The following is a 14,159-nucleotide window of genomic DNA, read 5'->3' on the forward strand; positions in this document are numbered from 1 at the left end:
AGAACAAAAAGGCAACCTACAGTACGGGAGAATATATAAACAACTTACATGCCTCCACACCAAAGAAACAAATAATTATCCTAATGAAAAAAAGAGGCAGAGGACCTGAACAGATATTTCTCCAAAGAAGTACAGATGGCCAACAGGCACATGATGCTCCACATCGCTAATCTTCAGGGAAATGCAAATCAAAACCACAATGAGATATCACCTCACACCAGTTAGAATAGCTAACATCCAAAGGACAAGAAATAACAAGTGTTGATGAAGATGTGGAGAATGTTGGTGGGAATGTAAAGTGATGTAGCCACTGTGGAAAGCAGTATGGAAGTTCCCCAAAAAACTAAAAATAGAAATACCATATGACCCAGTAATTCCACTTCTAGGAATTTACCCAAAGGAAAAAAAAAATCCTTGATTTGATAAGATATATGCACCCCTATGTGTACTGCCTCATTATTTACATTAGCCAAAATTTGGAAGCAACCAAAGTGTCCATCAATAGGTGAATGCATAAAAAAGATGTGGTACATATATATAATGGAATATTATTCAGCCATAAAAAAGAAATTCTGCCACTTGCAACAAAATGGATGGACTTAGAGGATATTATTCTAAGTGAAATAAACCAGGTGGAGAAAGACAAATATCATGTGATTTCACTTATTTGTGGAATCTAAAAACAAAACAAAACAAAATGAACAAAATAGCAGTATACTCACAGGCACTGAGTAATGAATGATGGTTACCATGGGGCAGGGGTTGGGGTGGGTTGGTGGGGAGCATGAGGGGGATAAAAGGTCACAAAAATTCTCAATTGTAACATAAATTGGTCATGGGGATGGTAGTACAGCATGGAGAATACCATGATTCTGTAATATCTTCCTATGTTGACAGATAGTAACTGCGCTAGGATATAACATGGGTAACTGTTGAACCACTGTGTTGTATACTTGAAACCAATATACAATTGCATATCAATGATACTTTAATAAAAAAGAAAGTTTACTGCTTCAAAATTCAGTATGGGGAGTAGGGTGTTGTCAGCAAATGCTCAAATGTGAATTGGTAATCTCAGACTTCTGAACACGTGTTAATGTAGTGCTGCTTAGTACTAAGAAAATACATCTTTCAAATGCCCACTTCAGATACGACGACAGAAAAAATCTAACTGGGAGATTATCTCAGGAGGCAGAACCAGAGATCATAAAGGATATGGCAAATGCAGACAGCCTGATTGACTAACAAGCAACTTACTCCTCCTCCAGGCAGAAATCTCACAATTCCTGTGCAATTGGAAGGATATGTGTTACAGAAAAGCAAGTGGGAGTTCTTTTCTGCTCTTGCCTTCCTCATTCAGACTTTATATTGTAGTCCATTGCTGAGCCATGAAGGGCTAATACAGTCACAGATCAGCGGAGGCAGTTGAACATTTGTATTAACCATGATTCTAGCTTCTATAAAGTTGTTGCTTTATCTGCCCTGCATGTATATGCCAGACACACCTTGTTCTGGACAGCGCAGAGATATGCTTGCCTTACCCAACTGCCACCCTCTTCACCTTCCCCAACCCCCTCCAGGAGGAGTCTTCCTCCCAGGCATGTAATTGATTTTTAAATACAAACCAACCAATCCAGAGTCTACACCCCCTGACCACCTCCCCTATAGGGCTCTCATACCCTGGACCACTGTATGCCTATCCTAACCACTCCAAGACCAGGTACCAGGCAACTAGGGAAAGCCCCTTTGCCCTAGAGCCACTTAAGTTACCCAAAGTAGCCAGTCCTAAGCCTACCCACCTGCTTCACCCATCCCACCCTGCAGAAACCACAGTAAAGTCTCTTTCCCACAGTTCTCTCCGTCTGCCTCATGACCGACCCCAGTGCTTCTCCATATGGTCCCTTTGGCACAATGTGTTCCTCTGTCTTGGAACTGTGAGCAAAATAAAGTATCTCTTCGATGGCAGTCATCTCCTGATCTATTGGTCTTACCATGTCAAAATAATAAAAGAACATATTTAAACTAACTTCCCTGAAGGCACAAACACTTTTCAAGTATGAATAGAGATACTGGCAGTCAGAGAGATGGACTGCAGCAAACATTATTGGTTTCCTACTCAACATGTCACGCTGTCCTTTCAGGCAAAGCACCAGCTTTATTCAGGTATTCATTCCTCTCTCCTGTGACTCAATGCATCATGACCCTTCCCTCCTCCAGGAGTCAATCCTAGTTGGCCTGAACCAGTCCCTGCTGTCCCTTTCCCCTTGCCAGTGATTGATTTAGGACTGAGCATGGGACCCAGGTATGGATGATAGGACACGGAGACTCCGGGAGGTTTACTCTATTTTGGTTAAATATTAAGAAAACTTATAAACCTAAGATAAAATATTGATAGAACTGAAGTTTCATGACAGGAGCCATGTCTGTGTCACTCAGCGCTGGATGCCCAGGGTGTGCCGTATTCCACCTGCCAATGGGCAGCAGACAGGAGGCAGTGATGGAGGAAGAGAGGAGGGTATTATTTCAGGTTTTCTTAGACTATGTATTGTAATACTACTATCCATTTCATTGTTTCCTTCATTTAGTAAAGGAAATGCCTCTGAGCAGGGCTGCCTACACACAATGGCTGGGATGGGGGAAAGGATCAAGTTCTCAGCACAAAAATTCTTACTCCCCTTCCCACCCCATGCCCACCTTCTTGAACAGCATATAAATGGGAGTCATACATTATGTACTCTTGTGTCTGCTTTTATTTCCCTCAATGTATTAATGAAGCTTATCAGTGTTGCTGGACGTGTCAGGAGTTTGTTCTTTTTCATTGCTTTTCAGCTCCTGATTTTTAAAGGCCAGTGTCAATTTTTCTACCACTTTTTAATCTCGTCTTTATAAAATGGACCCTGCATATTAAGTAAAACATTATGCCTTATAAATAGGAAGAACTGAAGAGAAGGAAAAAGATAAACCAACCAGAAGACCACAAGCTCCAGCATAAGAGTGCAGAGGAGGATCTTGTGACTTGAAGGAAGTACTTGGAAGACTTAATGCGTTAATACCTGGGCCGAGACCAAATAATGGGAGGCTACCCCTGAGATGCACTGTGATTAGATGGACTTGGGTTCTCAGAACTCCCACTCACTGGAGAAGAGTTTAGCAGCCTTCCAATCAGATCAAGGTGACGCAGTGGAGAATGGGACGCCATACACCAGAGAATGAGGGGCTGTGAGTAAAACTACAGTCTCTCTTCTTTATCCTTGGGTGCTGGCAGGGAGTAATAGGGTATCGTTTTCTGTAATGTAAGGAGAGGAAGTCTTTGAGCAGCTGGCACAAGCGTGTCTTTATAACAAAGAACCTGCTTGTGAAACTGGGCTTTGGTTAGCCCACTCTGGGTAAAAGACAGAGCCCAGGTTTCTGCCCAACAGGAAAAAACTCTGTGCACAGTGAGAGTTGGATTTGACTGGGGCCTCAGAACTGGCAAAATGAACCCTCAAGCTGACCTCGTGTATGGGAGAGCCTATGGGGAGAATTGATGGAATTTTAAGTTGTTGGCTCAATGATTTATATGGCAAAACCTCTTCACCATTTCCTCTCTGCAATTTTTGGCAAAACTTGTCTTCTTTATAAATTTTTATTAAATGTATTTTCTTTGTGGGGGGATGAGGGTAAATGCTGAGTCCTACTTTGAAGTTAGTACCAACTGAAATTGCCTTAGTCCTTCTGGGCTGCTATAACAGAATACTGTAAACTGGGTGGCTTATAAACAAATTTATTTCTCTGAGTTCAGGAGGCTGGGAAGTCAGAGATAAGATGCCAGCAGATTCAGGGTCTGGTAAAAGCCTGCATCCTGGTTCACAGACATCTGTCTTCTTGCTGTATCCTCTCATGCCGGCAGGGGTGAGCAAGCTCTGGTACCTCTTTAATAAAGGGACTAATCTCATTCGTGAGGGCTCCACCCTCATGACCTAATCACCTCCAAAAGACCTACTTCTAAATACCACCACATTGGGGATTAGGTTTCAACATAGGAATTTTGGGAGGACACAAACATTCAGTCATTAACGAAAAACTGAGACTATATGTGGAGATGGCCAAGAGTTAGCCTTCATTTAGACACTCTGGGGCCACCATGTTCTTTTCTAAGAGTCAGAGGAAGGAACAGCACCAGGAAGACACAAAGAGAAAGGAAAATGCTGCATTGCAAATCAAATAGGCCAGGCTCCAGGGACCTCTTGGCTGGCTAGCCAGGCCTCCTGGCCTGGACTAAGATGGTCCATCTAGTCTAGGAAGCTCTCCTGCTCCATGGTAATACAATGGAATATGCATGAACCTACTGAGCAGGAAGAAAGAAACAAATGGTTTCCTCCCAGGGTTCCTTATGGAATGTTGAGAATAAACCATAGTTTTCAAGCCATGCTGCCTAAGTCCTGATTCCTCTCTGGGTTTATTATCTCCTAGTCTTTATCTTTTATTAAAGTCTTTTGTTCCTCCAACTGTTCCAACGTGATATCAGATGGGCTACTTCAAGGGAAGAAGAAATCATATTCCAAAATTGGGCCAGAGCGATAACAGGGCAAGAGCACCTCCCTGTGGCTGAGTGGCAGGATAGCAAGAAACGTTACCTTGTGGATCTACCCTAGGAAAGAGAGAAACACATGGAAATCATTGGTGGGAAGTATAAGCCTTGGAGATTTATTATCATTAAGGAAAGTGGCATTTTCCTTAGACCATTGTTTCTTTAGCGCCACAGGGTTACAGACCGTGAGATTTGAAGTGCAGAGAAAATACAGGTTCAGGGTAGCCACTGAAGTTTTTAAACTGGTGAATGTATTTTAGCATGAAAACTATCATATGCAATCATTATTGGTTTTATCACTAAAGTTATCAGATATATGTTAAAGAGTGATTTTTTGTCTGAGTGTATGACAGGAAAATAATGTTTAAATCAGTATATAAATCAAGTAATTTCTATTAGCATTGTTAATCTAGGATAAAGTATTGCATAGATAATCGTCTGTATTTCCAACTGAGACTCGATCATTTTCAAGTTGTTCACTGGCAGAATTTCTCACCAAGTTTTGTACAAATTGTATGCTATTTAATGAAATATAGCAATAATTAAGTTAATTTTTTTCTTCAGTATTTGCTTTAAGAGAAAAATCCTGAAATTCGTAGGAATTTCGGAAGCCAGGAAATCATGATATACAAGAGCATATTTAGCAAGCAGGGTGACTTAGCTCATGGTAGTTGGCATATGTATAACTATAAGTTGCATTCCAGTTATTTAAACTGAGATATCCTTGATCAGGTTGAACATACTGTGAGTAGAAGATCTCTTTTTCCAAGAAGTAAGATGGAGACAGTCTTTGCAGAATGGCCTCACTGAATTGGTAAGTTAGCTTTCTCCGGATTTTGGTGATTTCCCCAGTTCTTCCATAATTCCTCAATGCTCTGGCCATTTTCTGGTAAGTCATGGTCTTCCGGTTGCCTTTTCTTTTCCCCCAAAGTTGGGCAAGTTTTTCTTTGTTTTTTGATACAAACTGAAAGATGCCTCTGCTTTTATCTACCCACTGAATACAAGTTGCCATCTCAGGATTACACAAGGATTCATGAAGATATTCAAACAGTCGGAGTTTCTTCCTGCCTAAAATGAAGGAAAACAATGTCATACTCCCCTGGGACTGTACACAATGAACATCCTCAGGATGGGTTTGTTGAGTGACTACTGAATTCAAAACAGCATTAGAACTGGATTTCCTCAGACTCACCCCTTTAGGAATGCATTTATGGCATCATGTATGGGACTTGAAAGTCAAGGATCTATTTGGTCTGCTGAAGTCTCAACTGGACCTTTCTTGTTGAGGAAGCTGTCAAAAATTTCATACCATTGTTCATTGGAAAAGAGAAGCCTGGAAGCTCTTTGCCCAAGTCTCCTATTTGTCATATGGTGTTTCCTCAAAATTAAATCTTGACTGCTACATTTATGTCATATGTTAAACTACAGAAAACAAAACTCAGGAAAATGTACTGCAAAGTCCAATGGTTTTAAAGAGAAACCTCAAAAGCCATTTACAGAAAGCAAATCATTGGAAAGGACTTCAGGCAACTAAAGCCAGGAATGTGAATGCATTTTGTAAAATGTAAAACAGCATGCAAATATAAGGTAATATTACTGAAATTAGTAACAGACTACAGTAAAAATGCTAACTCTGGGTCTGCATAATTACTTGAAATATAAATAACAGAAACACTTGGAGTGGAAAACGCCAAAATATCTTCATGACATTCTGACATTATTTATGGGCAATGATAATGGGCATTATGGTATTTTTCACTGCTGTGAAATAAAATGGTCCTACCAGAGTTTTTATCTCTTTAAGAACACAGCCCCTTATATTTCAGAATAACTAGACAGAAAACTTTGGGAGGATTTGTGGTGGTGATTTTTGTTTGTTCAGTAGGTTGGATTTCCTTGGCCTAACTGAGAACAAAAGTGACAGCCCATTTTCCGACTTCTGAATCAGCCTACGAACACCAGGCCCCACCAGATTTGTCAATAGCTAAAAAAAATCCACGGTCAAATTTCCATTTTTTTCCCCTTGAGAAAGTAAAAGAGTGGATTCCTCCCAAACTGCTTTAAAGAGTCTCTGGGGAGTAATACTCTTGTATCAGTCATTATTATTCCAAAACCTCAAAAGGTTTTTTAACGCAGATTATCTTTTGCATCATATTATCTTGAGTTTATGAATTGAGAAATGAAAGGGACTTTACCAAAAAATGCGCTATGAATTAGTCACGGTCGCGAACAAACTCTCTGTATCTCATCGAGCAGTCAAATCAATTATAATGGATCCTTGTCTTTTAAAATTTGTTTTCGATTTTGAAGCACAAAGTGAAAGTAAAGTTCCAGTCTACCCTACACCTTTCTAGAGATTTTTAAATATTTGCCTATCGATAACCTTTAAGAATTACGAATGGTTATCATACTATTTTGCACTCCTTTATTACTTATATGTCAAGAAGATACAAAAGAGTATATTGTAAATTAAATCATAGAACAATATGGAGACTAGCTATACCAAATGATTGACAGTGGCTACTTCTGGGACACAGCATGGGGAGAATACTTTCACTTGTTTACATACTTCTGAACCATTTGAATTTTTAATAACGAGCATTACTACTTTTGAGTCATAGAATTAAAAAGGATTAAAACAAAAATAAAATGTATTTTAGAGTTCTTTTTCTAGCAGTATATAAGGTGTGTCTTCTATAAAAACTATAGATATTTTGTCTTAAGCATGCTCTATTTTTCTTCTGATAATGAGTGCCCAAATTATTTTGAAATTTCATTCCTTTTCCAATGTATCCTTATTCCAGGTGGAAGACAAAGCTCTAAAAACAGAAAATTGTGGGTGATACATTGCCTAACGACAAATCTCCACAACACAAAACATCAGTGAAAAACACAGAATTCATGTCCTGGAGTGAGTTAGGTAGTTATAAAAAAAAAACAAAAACAGGTCACAAGCTCAATAGCTGGACAGAGGAAGAGTATTAATGTTATTCTCCTTATATTAAATTAATACTACAGTTCAATATTCAATGTGAATATTCAGTAATCAAGTAGATTTATTTTATCTGGGTGATTTTATACACTATTCCTTACTGCACTGATATATCACCATATACTTAGAATTTTATGATTCTAGAATACAGTATACTGTTCTATAGAAATAAAGCTAGTTTTTCAAAAAAAATTAATTTAAAATGATTTAGTAACTATGGTAAAATATCATTAAAATATCGCATTGTAAAATTGGGATGCATCTTATACATCTCTTGTGCCTTAGACACAGGCAGATATGGCAGGTGAGCTCCACTCTTTGACTATCACAACAATATTGTAGGGAACATCCTGATGCACAGATCTGTACACACACATCTACGGTTTCTTGAGAAGTTATCCGCAGTGCCAGGCTCGGAGCATAACGTTTAGCACAGGTTTTCTCATTTAATTTTTATAGCAATTTTACAATGTCTATAAATTATTATTACTTGTTTTTTGAATAAGGTAACTGTGGTACAGAAGGTTCAGTGATTTGCCCAGGCTCACAAGTAACCCAGAGCTCACATTGAATAACTGAGCTGTATAGTCCCTAGGAGTCAAAAGATATAAACATTTAAAATTTTGATAGTTTATTGCCCAATTGCCTGACAAAACTTTGTACCAATTTACACTGCCTCAAATGAATACGTGTGGCCCATATCTTAGCCATCAGAGGCTACTATCCTCCTTAACTCTCCCATTTGTCAGGTGAAATCATCATCATCTTAAATTTATGAAATCAAGATTGAAATTAATTAGTTATTATAGACCCCCCCTTTTTTTTTTCCAGAAAACTAAATAGGGAAGATGATTTCTATCCCAAAGTCTTCCCAGTTAGAAGACAATGCAGTTTTTATCCTGAAGGCTTCACAGTTGTTCACAAAGACGATTGCTAAAATAACTTATGGAAAAATTCCCCCTTCTATAACTAAAATATATCACATTATATTCTTGAATACAGATTTATTTGAGCAAAGTGACACTGTAGTTTCACAATACCCCCATGAAGCAATAGGAAAGCTCACCCAAGAATGGCTTGGAGTGGTTCAGTCTGTCAGTTAAATTATTCTCAATCCTGATAGGAAAATATTTTGCAACCATAACTCCAGATTCAGATATGAAACCCTGTAAAAGCAGCTTTAAGGGAGACCTGGTTCTTGTACCTACAAGGAGTGATGGGTCCACGTACCTTTTCCTCCCTTTTGCTGGAGAACAGCGGGTTGTACCAGCTGGTTTTCAGGGAAGTTCTGCAGAGACTGATGAATATTTCCTTCAAAATAGAGGTCCGCCGTACTGTTCTATATAAATAATGCAGCAGGATGTTAAGTGGGACTTTCCATGTAGCCCCCAGTTGGTGGCTAAAGTCAAAAGCTGAGGGCAAAGTGTGCCAAGCACCTCCAAAATCCTAAAAAACACTACTCTCCCCAGTAGCCGTGTATTTCCCTGGATGAACTAGCCTCAAAACCTGTGAAGAAAGGACCAAGGGATGGAGAGTAATCTTTAGCTTTGTGAGCACTTACATATCCTCCCCTCTCTATGAGAGAGGAGAGTTCCTCCCTCTGTCCCCCTAAAATTGCTCAGTGAGAAAGAAAGCTTCAAAAGAATCATTGGTACATATTGAGATGCCAACAAAAGGGAAGGTGGGTTTCCATTCCACATTGGATGCCATTCTGGGAGAGAGGAGATAAGAGAAAGACAGCAGCCAGGAGGGGACAGGAAGAGGCAGCCTGAGATCTTACCACTACATTTGGCAAGGCTATGTGGGGCTCCATGGGTTAATTAGACATAGTGAGTGTGGCTGAACTTGAGCCATCTTACACATCCCACACAAGAGGCTGCCTAGCAGGCAAGCCACCCCCAACCACACAGGCAATGCAGGGTTTCCTAGGGGGTGGGAGCTGAGGTGGAAGTAGGGTTGCCAGACTTAGCAAATAATAATATTGGGGATCCTGTATTTTACCTGACAACCCTCAGTGGAGGCAGAAAAGATTAAACTGGAACCAACCATTTCTTTTTTGGTTCTTCAAAGAAATGTCTTGTAGAGAGGCCCCGACAGAATAATTTACAAGGTCAGAAAAAGGACATTTCATGGGATGGCTGAAGGTAATGACTGAAGAAAAAGAAACACCATTTCATATTTATACCCCACATTAACATTGCTTGATAAAATGGATACATGAAGAAAACCACATAACAGAACACAGGAATGGAGAAAGAGACGGCGGGGACACCTCCATTTACAGGAGGCTGCTAAAATATAAATGAACTGAGCCCATACACATAGCTAGCTTTGAGCTTGGGCAGAAATACAGAGCAGGTTAATACAAGATTGTCAGTAAAGCCAGGGTAGGGCAAGTTTGGGGCTTTGCCCTACGGCTTCCAGGGGAACCATATCTTTTTTGCAACCTTCCACATGGACTAGGAGGAGCAGTAAATATGAGAACCCTGAAAACACCCTCTTTACAAAAGTCATTCAAACCTGACTGAAGCTGGGTGAGAGGCAATGACGAAGGGCAGTTTCCTTCTTGGCAGCCCTGCTGATGATCATCCATGCTGACTGTCACATTCCCACCACTGATGTCCAGTGAGTAAGCATTTTCACAGTCAGTGCCCTCTTTAAACTGGGGTTCAGCTAGCAAACACCAAGCAGGAGGCTGGTGCACATAGGACATCTGCCTGTTACGGAGCCAGGGACGGTCTCCCTGTACATGTACTCACTATTACTGTTCTCCAGTTATAGACAGGTTCCTCTGTAGGCAGCACACCACAGCAGTTAGAACTTCCTCGGACATGAGAACAGTGGTTGATGAAAGCCAGGTAATTTTTGTAATCTAATTTAAAAAGAGAGAAGGAAACGGACAAAGGCCAAGTTTACCTTTGTGTGTATGTTTGTGTGTCTAGGCTTCGATATGCAATTGCCTTCTTCCTTGTTCTTGAAAGTCCCATTGACTTTCCCTGTGGCGTGTGGTGCATTACGCTGGTATTACAGACCCTCTTTCACACATCCCATTTCCTTTACTAGAGTATCGGCTCTTTGCAGGCTGAGAGCCTAGGGTTTCTTCTATCTTGGAAGTACCCACAACACCCCATGTAAATTCAATGAGCAACATATCTGCATCTGTCTAAACTATTTGTCTATAGTCTATAGTGTAGTGGGTGTTTCTTCTGAGTAGAATTTCTCTTGAGGGTGGAGGGTCTGTAAGATAAATGAGAGTAAACTGAAAAGCCCTTTCTGAACACTTAAAATTATCTGTTAGATAAATGTCAGCCAGATATGCTTAACAGCAAATAATTTTATGCATTAGTATTCTTGTGTGGAATGTCATTTTCTACATTCTCTGTGTTTTTATATGTGAGAGACTTTAAATTTATTTAGGCTAGGTAAGCTTTGATGCTTTTTGCCTTCATTAAAAGTAATCCATTGGGTAAAAATGATCTCTGTTCTGGTCACTATTCTTACATGTGTATGTGACCAACAAGCTATTTGATGTATACCAGCTTTACCTGGAGAGTTCTGAAGATCTCCAGTTGAATGTTGCCTCAGTACCTCAAAAGCATCTTCAAAGGCTTGACCCAGCTTGTCTTGTTCAATACAGGCCTGTTAGAACAATGGCAGAACTCTAGATGTGTGAAATTGCCAGCTGAACTTAATTTTTCTGATAAAAAGGAGGATTTCTCAACCACAGCACTATCAATATTTTAGGTTGGTTAAGTTTTTTGTAGAACTTTCTGTGCATCATAAATTGTAGCAGCTTCCCTGGCCTCTGCCCACTAGATACCATAACTGCCATAGTTGTGACAAAAAAATGTCTTAGCTATCTCATGGAGGAGAAATACACCGTGGAGGACAAAAATCAACTCTAATTGAAATCCATTGCTCTATAATAGAGTCTTTGGAGAACAGTATTTATTTGATAATAAAATATTTCACACCCTTGTGAAGTTTTAGCAAGGAGTTGTATGTATAGCAGGAAACAGTTTGGAAAAAGGGATTAAGGGAATATCTTTAATGGAACAGAATCTGAGTCATTACTTAAAAATGAAATGCTCTTAATTTCTAAAGTGCGTCTCCAAGACCTAAAATTGAACAGTTTTGCAAATCATTTCATACCCTTATTAATCTGATCCATATATTTTATTTTCAAAATGGAGGACAAGTAAAGAGATTTTAAAATGCCAACTTACCATGCTTCATTAATAAATGGACAATTCTGAAAATATTTAAAAAACAAAATTGAAGATTTAAGTTTTAATTTCCCTTGAGTTAAAAGCTTACTCACAATATATTCTCAAAATATCTTACATAAGCCAAAAATACCATCTGAATTCTCTTTGATGAGTATCAATTTACTTTCTACAGTTCACCGCAAACATTTCTTTTTGTCTTTCTATTATTACAAAACTTTAGCTAAATTGCCTAAACTGCTTAACTTATAAGTATATGGAAGTACCTCAGGAGTATATTTAAGTATTTCAAGTATTTCAAAATTCTTTTAATTATTAAAGTATTTCAAATTTCTGAAATCAAAATCCTTTTTATCTTAGCATAGTTCTCCATTTATTAACAGTGATTTTTTTTAAACCTTTCTGATGTCATATAACCTTCTGAAAATCTGGGGAAAGACATGCCTTTTTTTTCGCTCATGAAATGGGGATTTACCTTTCAAATAAAGTTTATGTTATGAAACTCATCCATGAATTTTCTAAAATCCTAGGTTAAGAACCCTGGTCTATAATTTTACATTATCTACTATGTTAGCACTGTAAGTTATATTTTGTTTTTAAATAAACAATTATCACACAGACCCATATTGAATGTTTTTTAATTCTATGCTCTCTAGAACTGCACAAAATACAAATCCACATGAATAAGAGCGTGTGTTTAAGTCCAACACTGCTTACTCCTTCATGTAGCATACCAAGCAGCTACTTATAGAAGTTCTTAACATTTATCCTGCAAACACAACGAGCTTACTCTTTAACATTTAGCACCGCATAATACAGTGAGATGATAATCTGTTATTATTTTATATATATCTCCATGATACATTAATATAGTATGTCAAACATTGAAATTCTATTCCGCTCTTTGAAATCACTATACCATGTCAGTTATAAGAGATTATGAGGAGAAAAGCCATTAGAAAAACAAGAAAAATGTGAGGTGATGGATATGTTAACTCATATTATTGTGATAATCATTTCAAAATATATACAAATGTGAAATCATCATGTTGTTCACTTTAAACTCACACTTTATAAGTCAATTATACCTCAGCAAATCATTGTGAGAGATGTTGAACAAGTTAGCAAAAATTTTAAAAATTTTATGTGGTCCATGGTCCCTAATGAGTATTACTAGTACATGGATTTTTAAAAAGCCATGTCAATGACTTTCAATTTATTATGCCTCAACTCATAAGCGCCAAAGCAAATACATCAGTGTTGTACTTTGAATTACATAGTTAATCTGTCTTTGACTAAAATACCCCACATAACTATCACGATTCTTAAAAGTTTAACAAACCAAAAGGAATGAAAAAATGCCGGAAACCATTATTGATCACTTCAATTGCTTATTATTTCTTCTATGGGAACAAGCGGTCAATGAGAAACACTCTTTAGCCAAAGGAGAAAATTAAAAGTTATTACAAGATATTTTGAAAAACAGAAGCTAAACACTTACCAGAAAGACACTTCAACCCTTTACAGAGATGGTTCATTAATATCAGAATCGTTAAGACAGAACTGTCAAGAGCTCACTGGCACAGTGCATTAAATAGCTGTTTTTAAGGAAGTGCTACAAAAGGGGATTTTTTTTAAAAGATACAGTGCCTTCAAAATTTCTATTTCATGATATGGCCAGTAGAAGCAAGGGCTATTATTCTGAAGAGGCACAGAATAGAATCCTATGGGCCAAAAGCGTTAGAATAAACCCCACAGACCCCTGGCCAGCAATGAACTGCAGCTCCTCTGGCCGCCATAGCCCCATTGGAAACATCTGACTTATAAACTCCTGTCCATCCTTTTTTTTAAAATTCCTAATACTTCTCCCTTGATTCTGGACCCTGTGATACCTTTCTTTTCTGGACTATTAACAGCCTGCACACTGGCCTCTCCTATTTGGTCTCTTTCCTCTTAAACCACAACCACTTTACTTATACTGTTGTTCACCAGTCAGTTTCCTAAGAGGTCGTAAAGGTGTAGGCCCTTGGCTTGGCATTCGAGGCTCTTATTGCTGCCTTAGCCTAATTACCACCACTGCTTTAAGAGAAGGAAATGGAATCCATGCTCTGGTCATCTCTCCACACCTCCAAAATTGTCAGGAGAGACTTATGGGTGGTGGTCTGGTGGGACATGGTTGAAGTTGCGGCATTTACAGGAAGGTCCAGTTCTCTTATTTAGCTTGAAGGACTATTTGGAATGGTTTTTGGTAGCTTTGACAGAAATTAGGCATGCTCCCTCCACCTACAATCCTTCCTTCCCAGGCCATCTATCTGATCTGTTCAGTTACCCATTCCATCTTACCTGTCCATCAGAGTCCAGTCGAGCATCC

At 38.7% G+C, this 14,159-nt stretch overlaps 1 protein-coding gene across 2 annotated transcripts; it reads right to left on the bottom strand.

Moving 5' to 3' along the window:
• Nucleotides 1–3,224: 3,224 nt before the first annotated feature.
• Nucleotides 3,225–13,384, bottom strand: SPIC (Spi-C transcription factor). Of its 2 annotated transcripts, XM_036891469.2 has the most exons (7): nt 13,290–13,384; nt 11,789–11,814; nt 11,108–11,201; nt 10,322–10,434; nt 8,793–8,901; nt 5,314–5,638; nt 3,225–4,630 (listed from the first exon to the last, which is right to left on the bottom strand). In XM_036891469.2, exons 2-7 carry the CDS (start codon nt 11,789–11,791, stop codon nt 4,534–4,536), a joined length of 741 nt encoding a protein of 246 aa, XP_036747364.2. In that variant the 5' UTR covers nt 11,792–11,814; nt 13,290–13,384; the 3' UTR covers nt 3,225–4,533. The 2 variants fall into 2 exon arrangements, with proteins under 2 accessions (XP_036747364.2, XP_036747363.2); XM_036891468.2 differs by lacking the exon at nt 3,225–4,630 and having other exon boundaries at nt 4,637–5,638.
• Nucleotides 13,385–14,159: the final 775 nt, after the last annotated feature.

Source organism: Manis pentadactyla, chromosome 10 (genome assembly GCF_030020395.1).
Source record: "Manis pentadactyla isolate mManPen7 chromosome 10, mManPen7.hap1, whole genome shotgun sequence".
Taxonomy (NCBI): Eukaryota; Metazoa; Chordata; class Mammalia; order Pholidota; family Manidae; genus Manis; species Manis pentadactyla.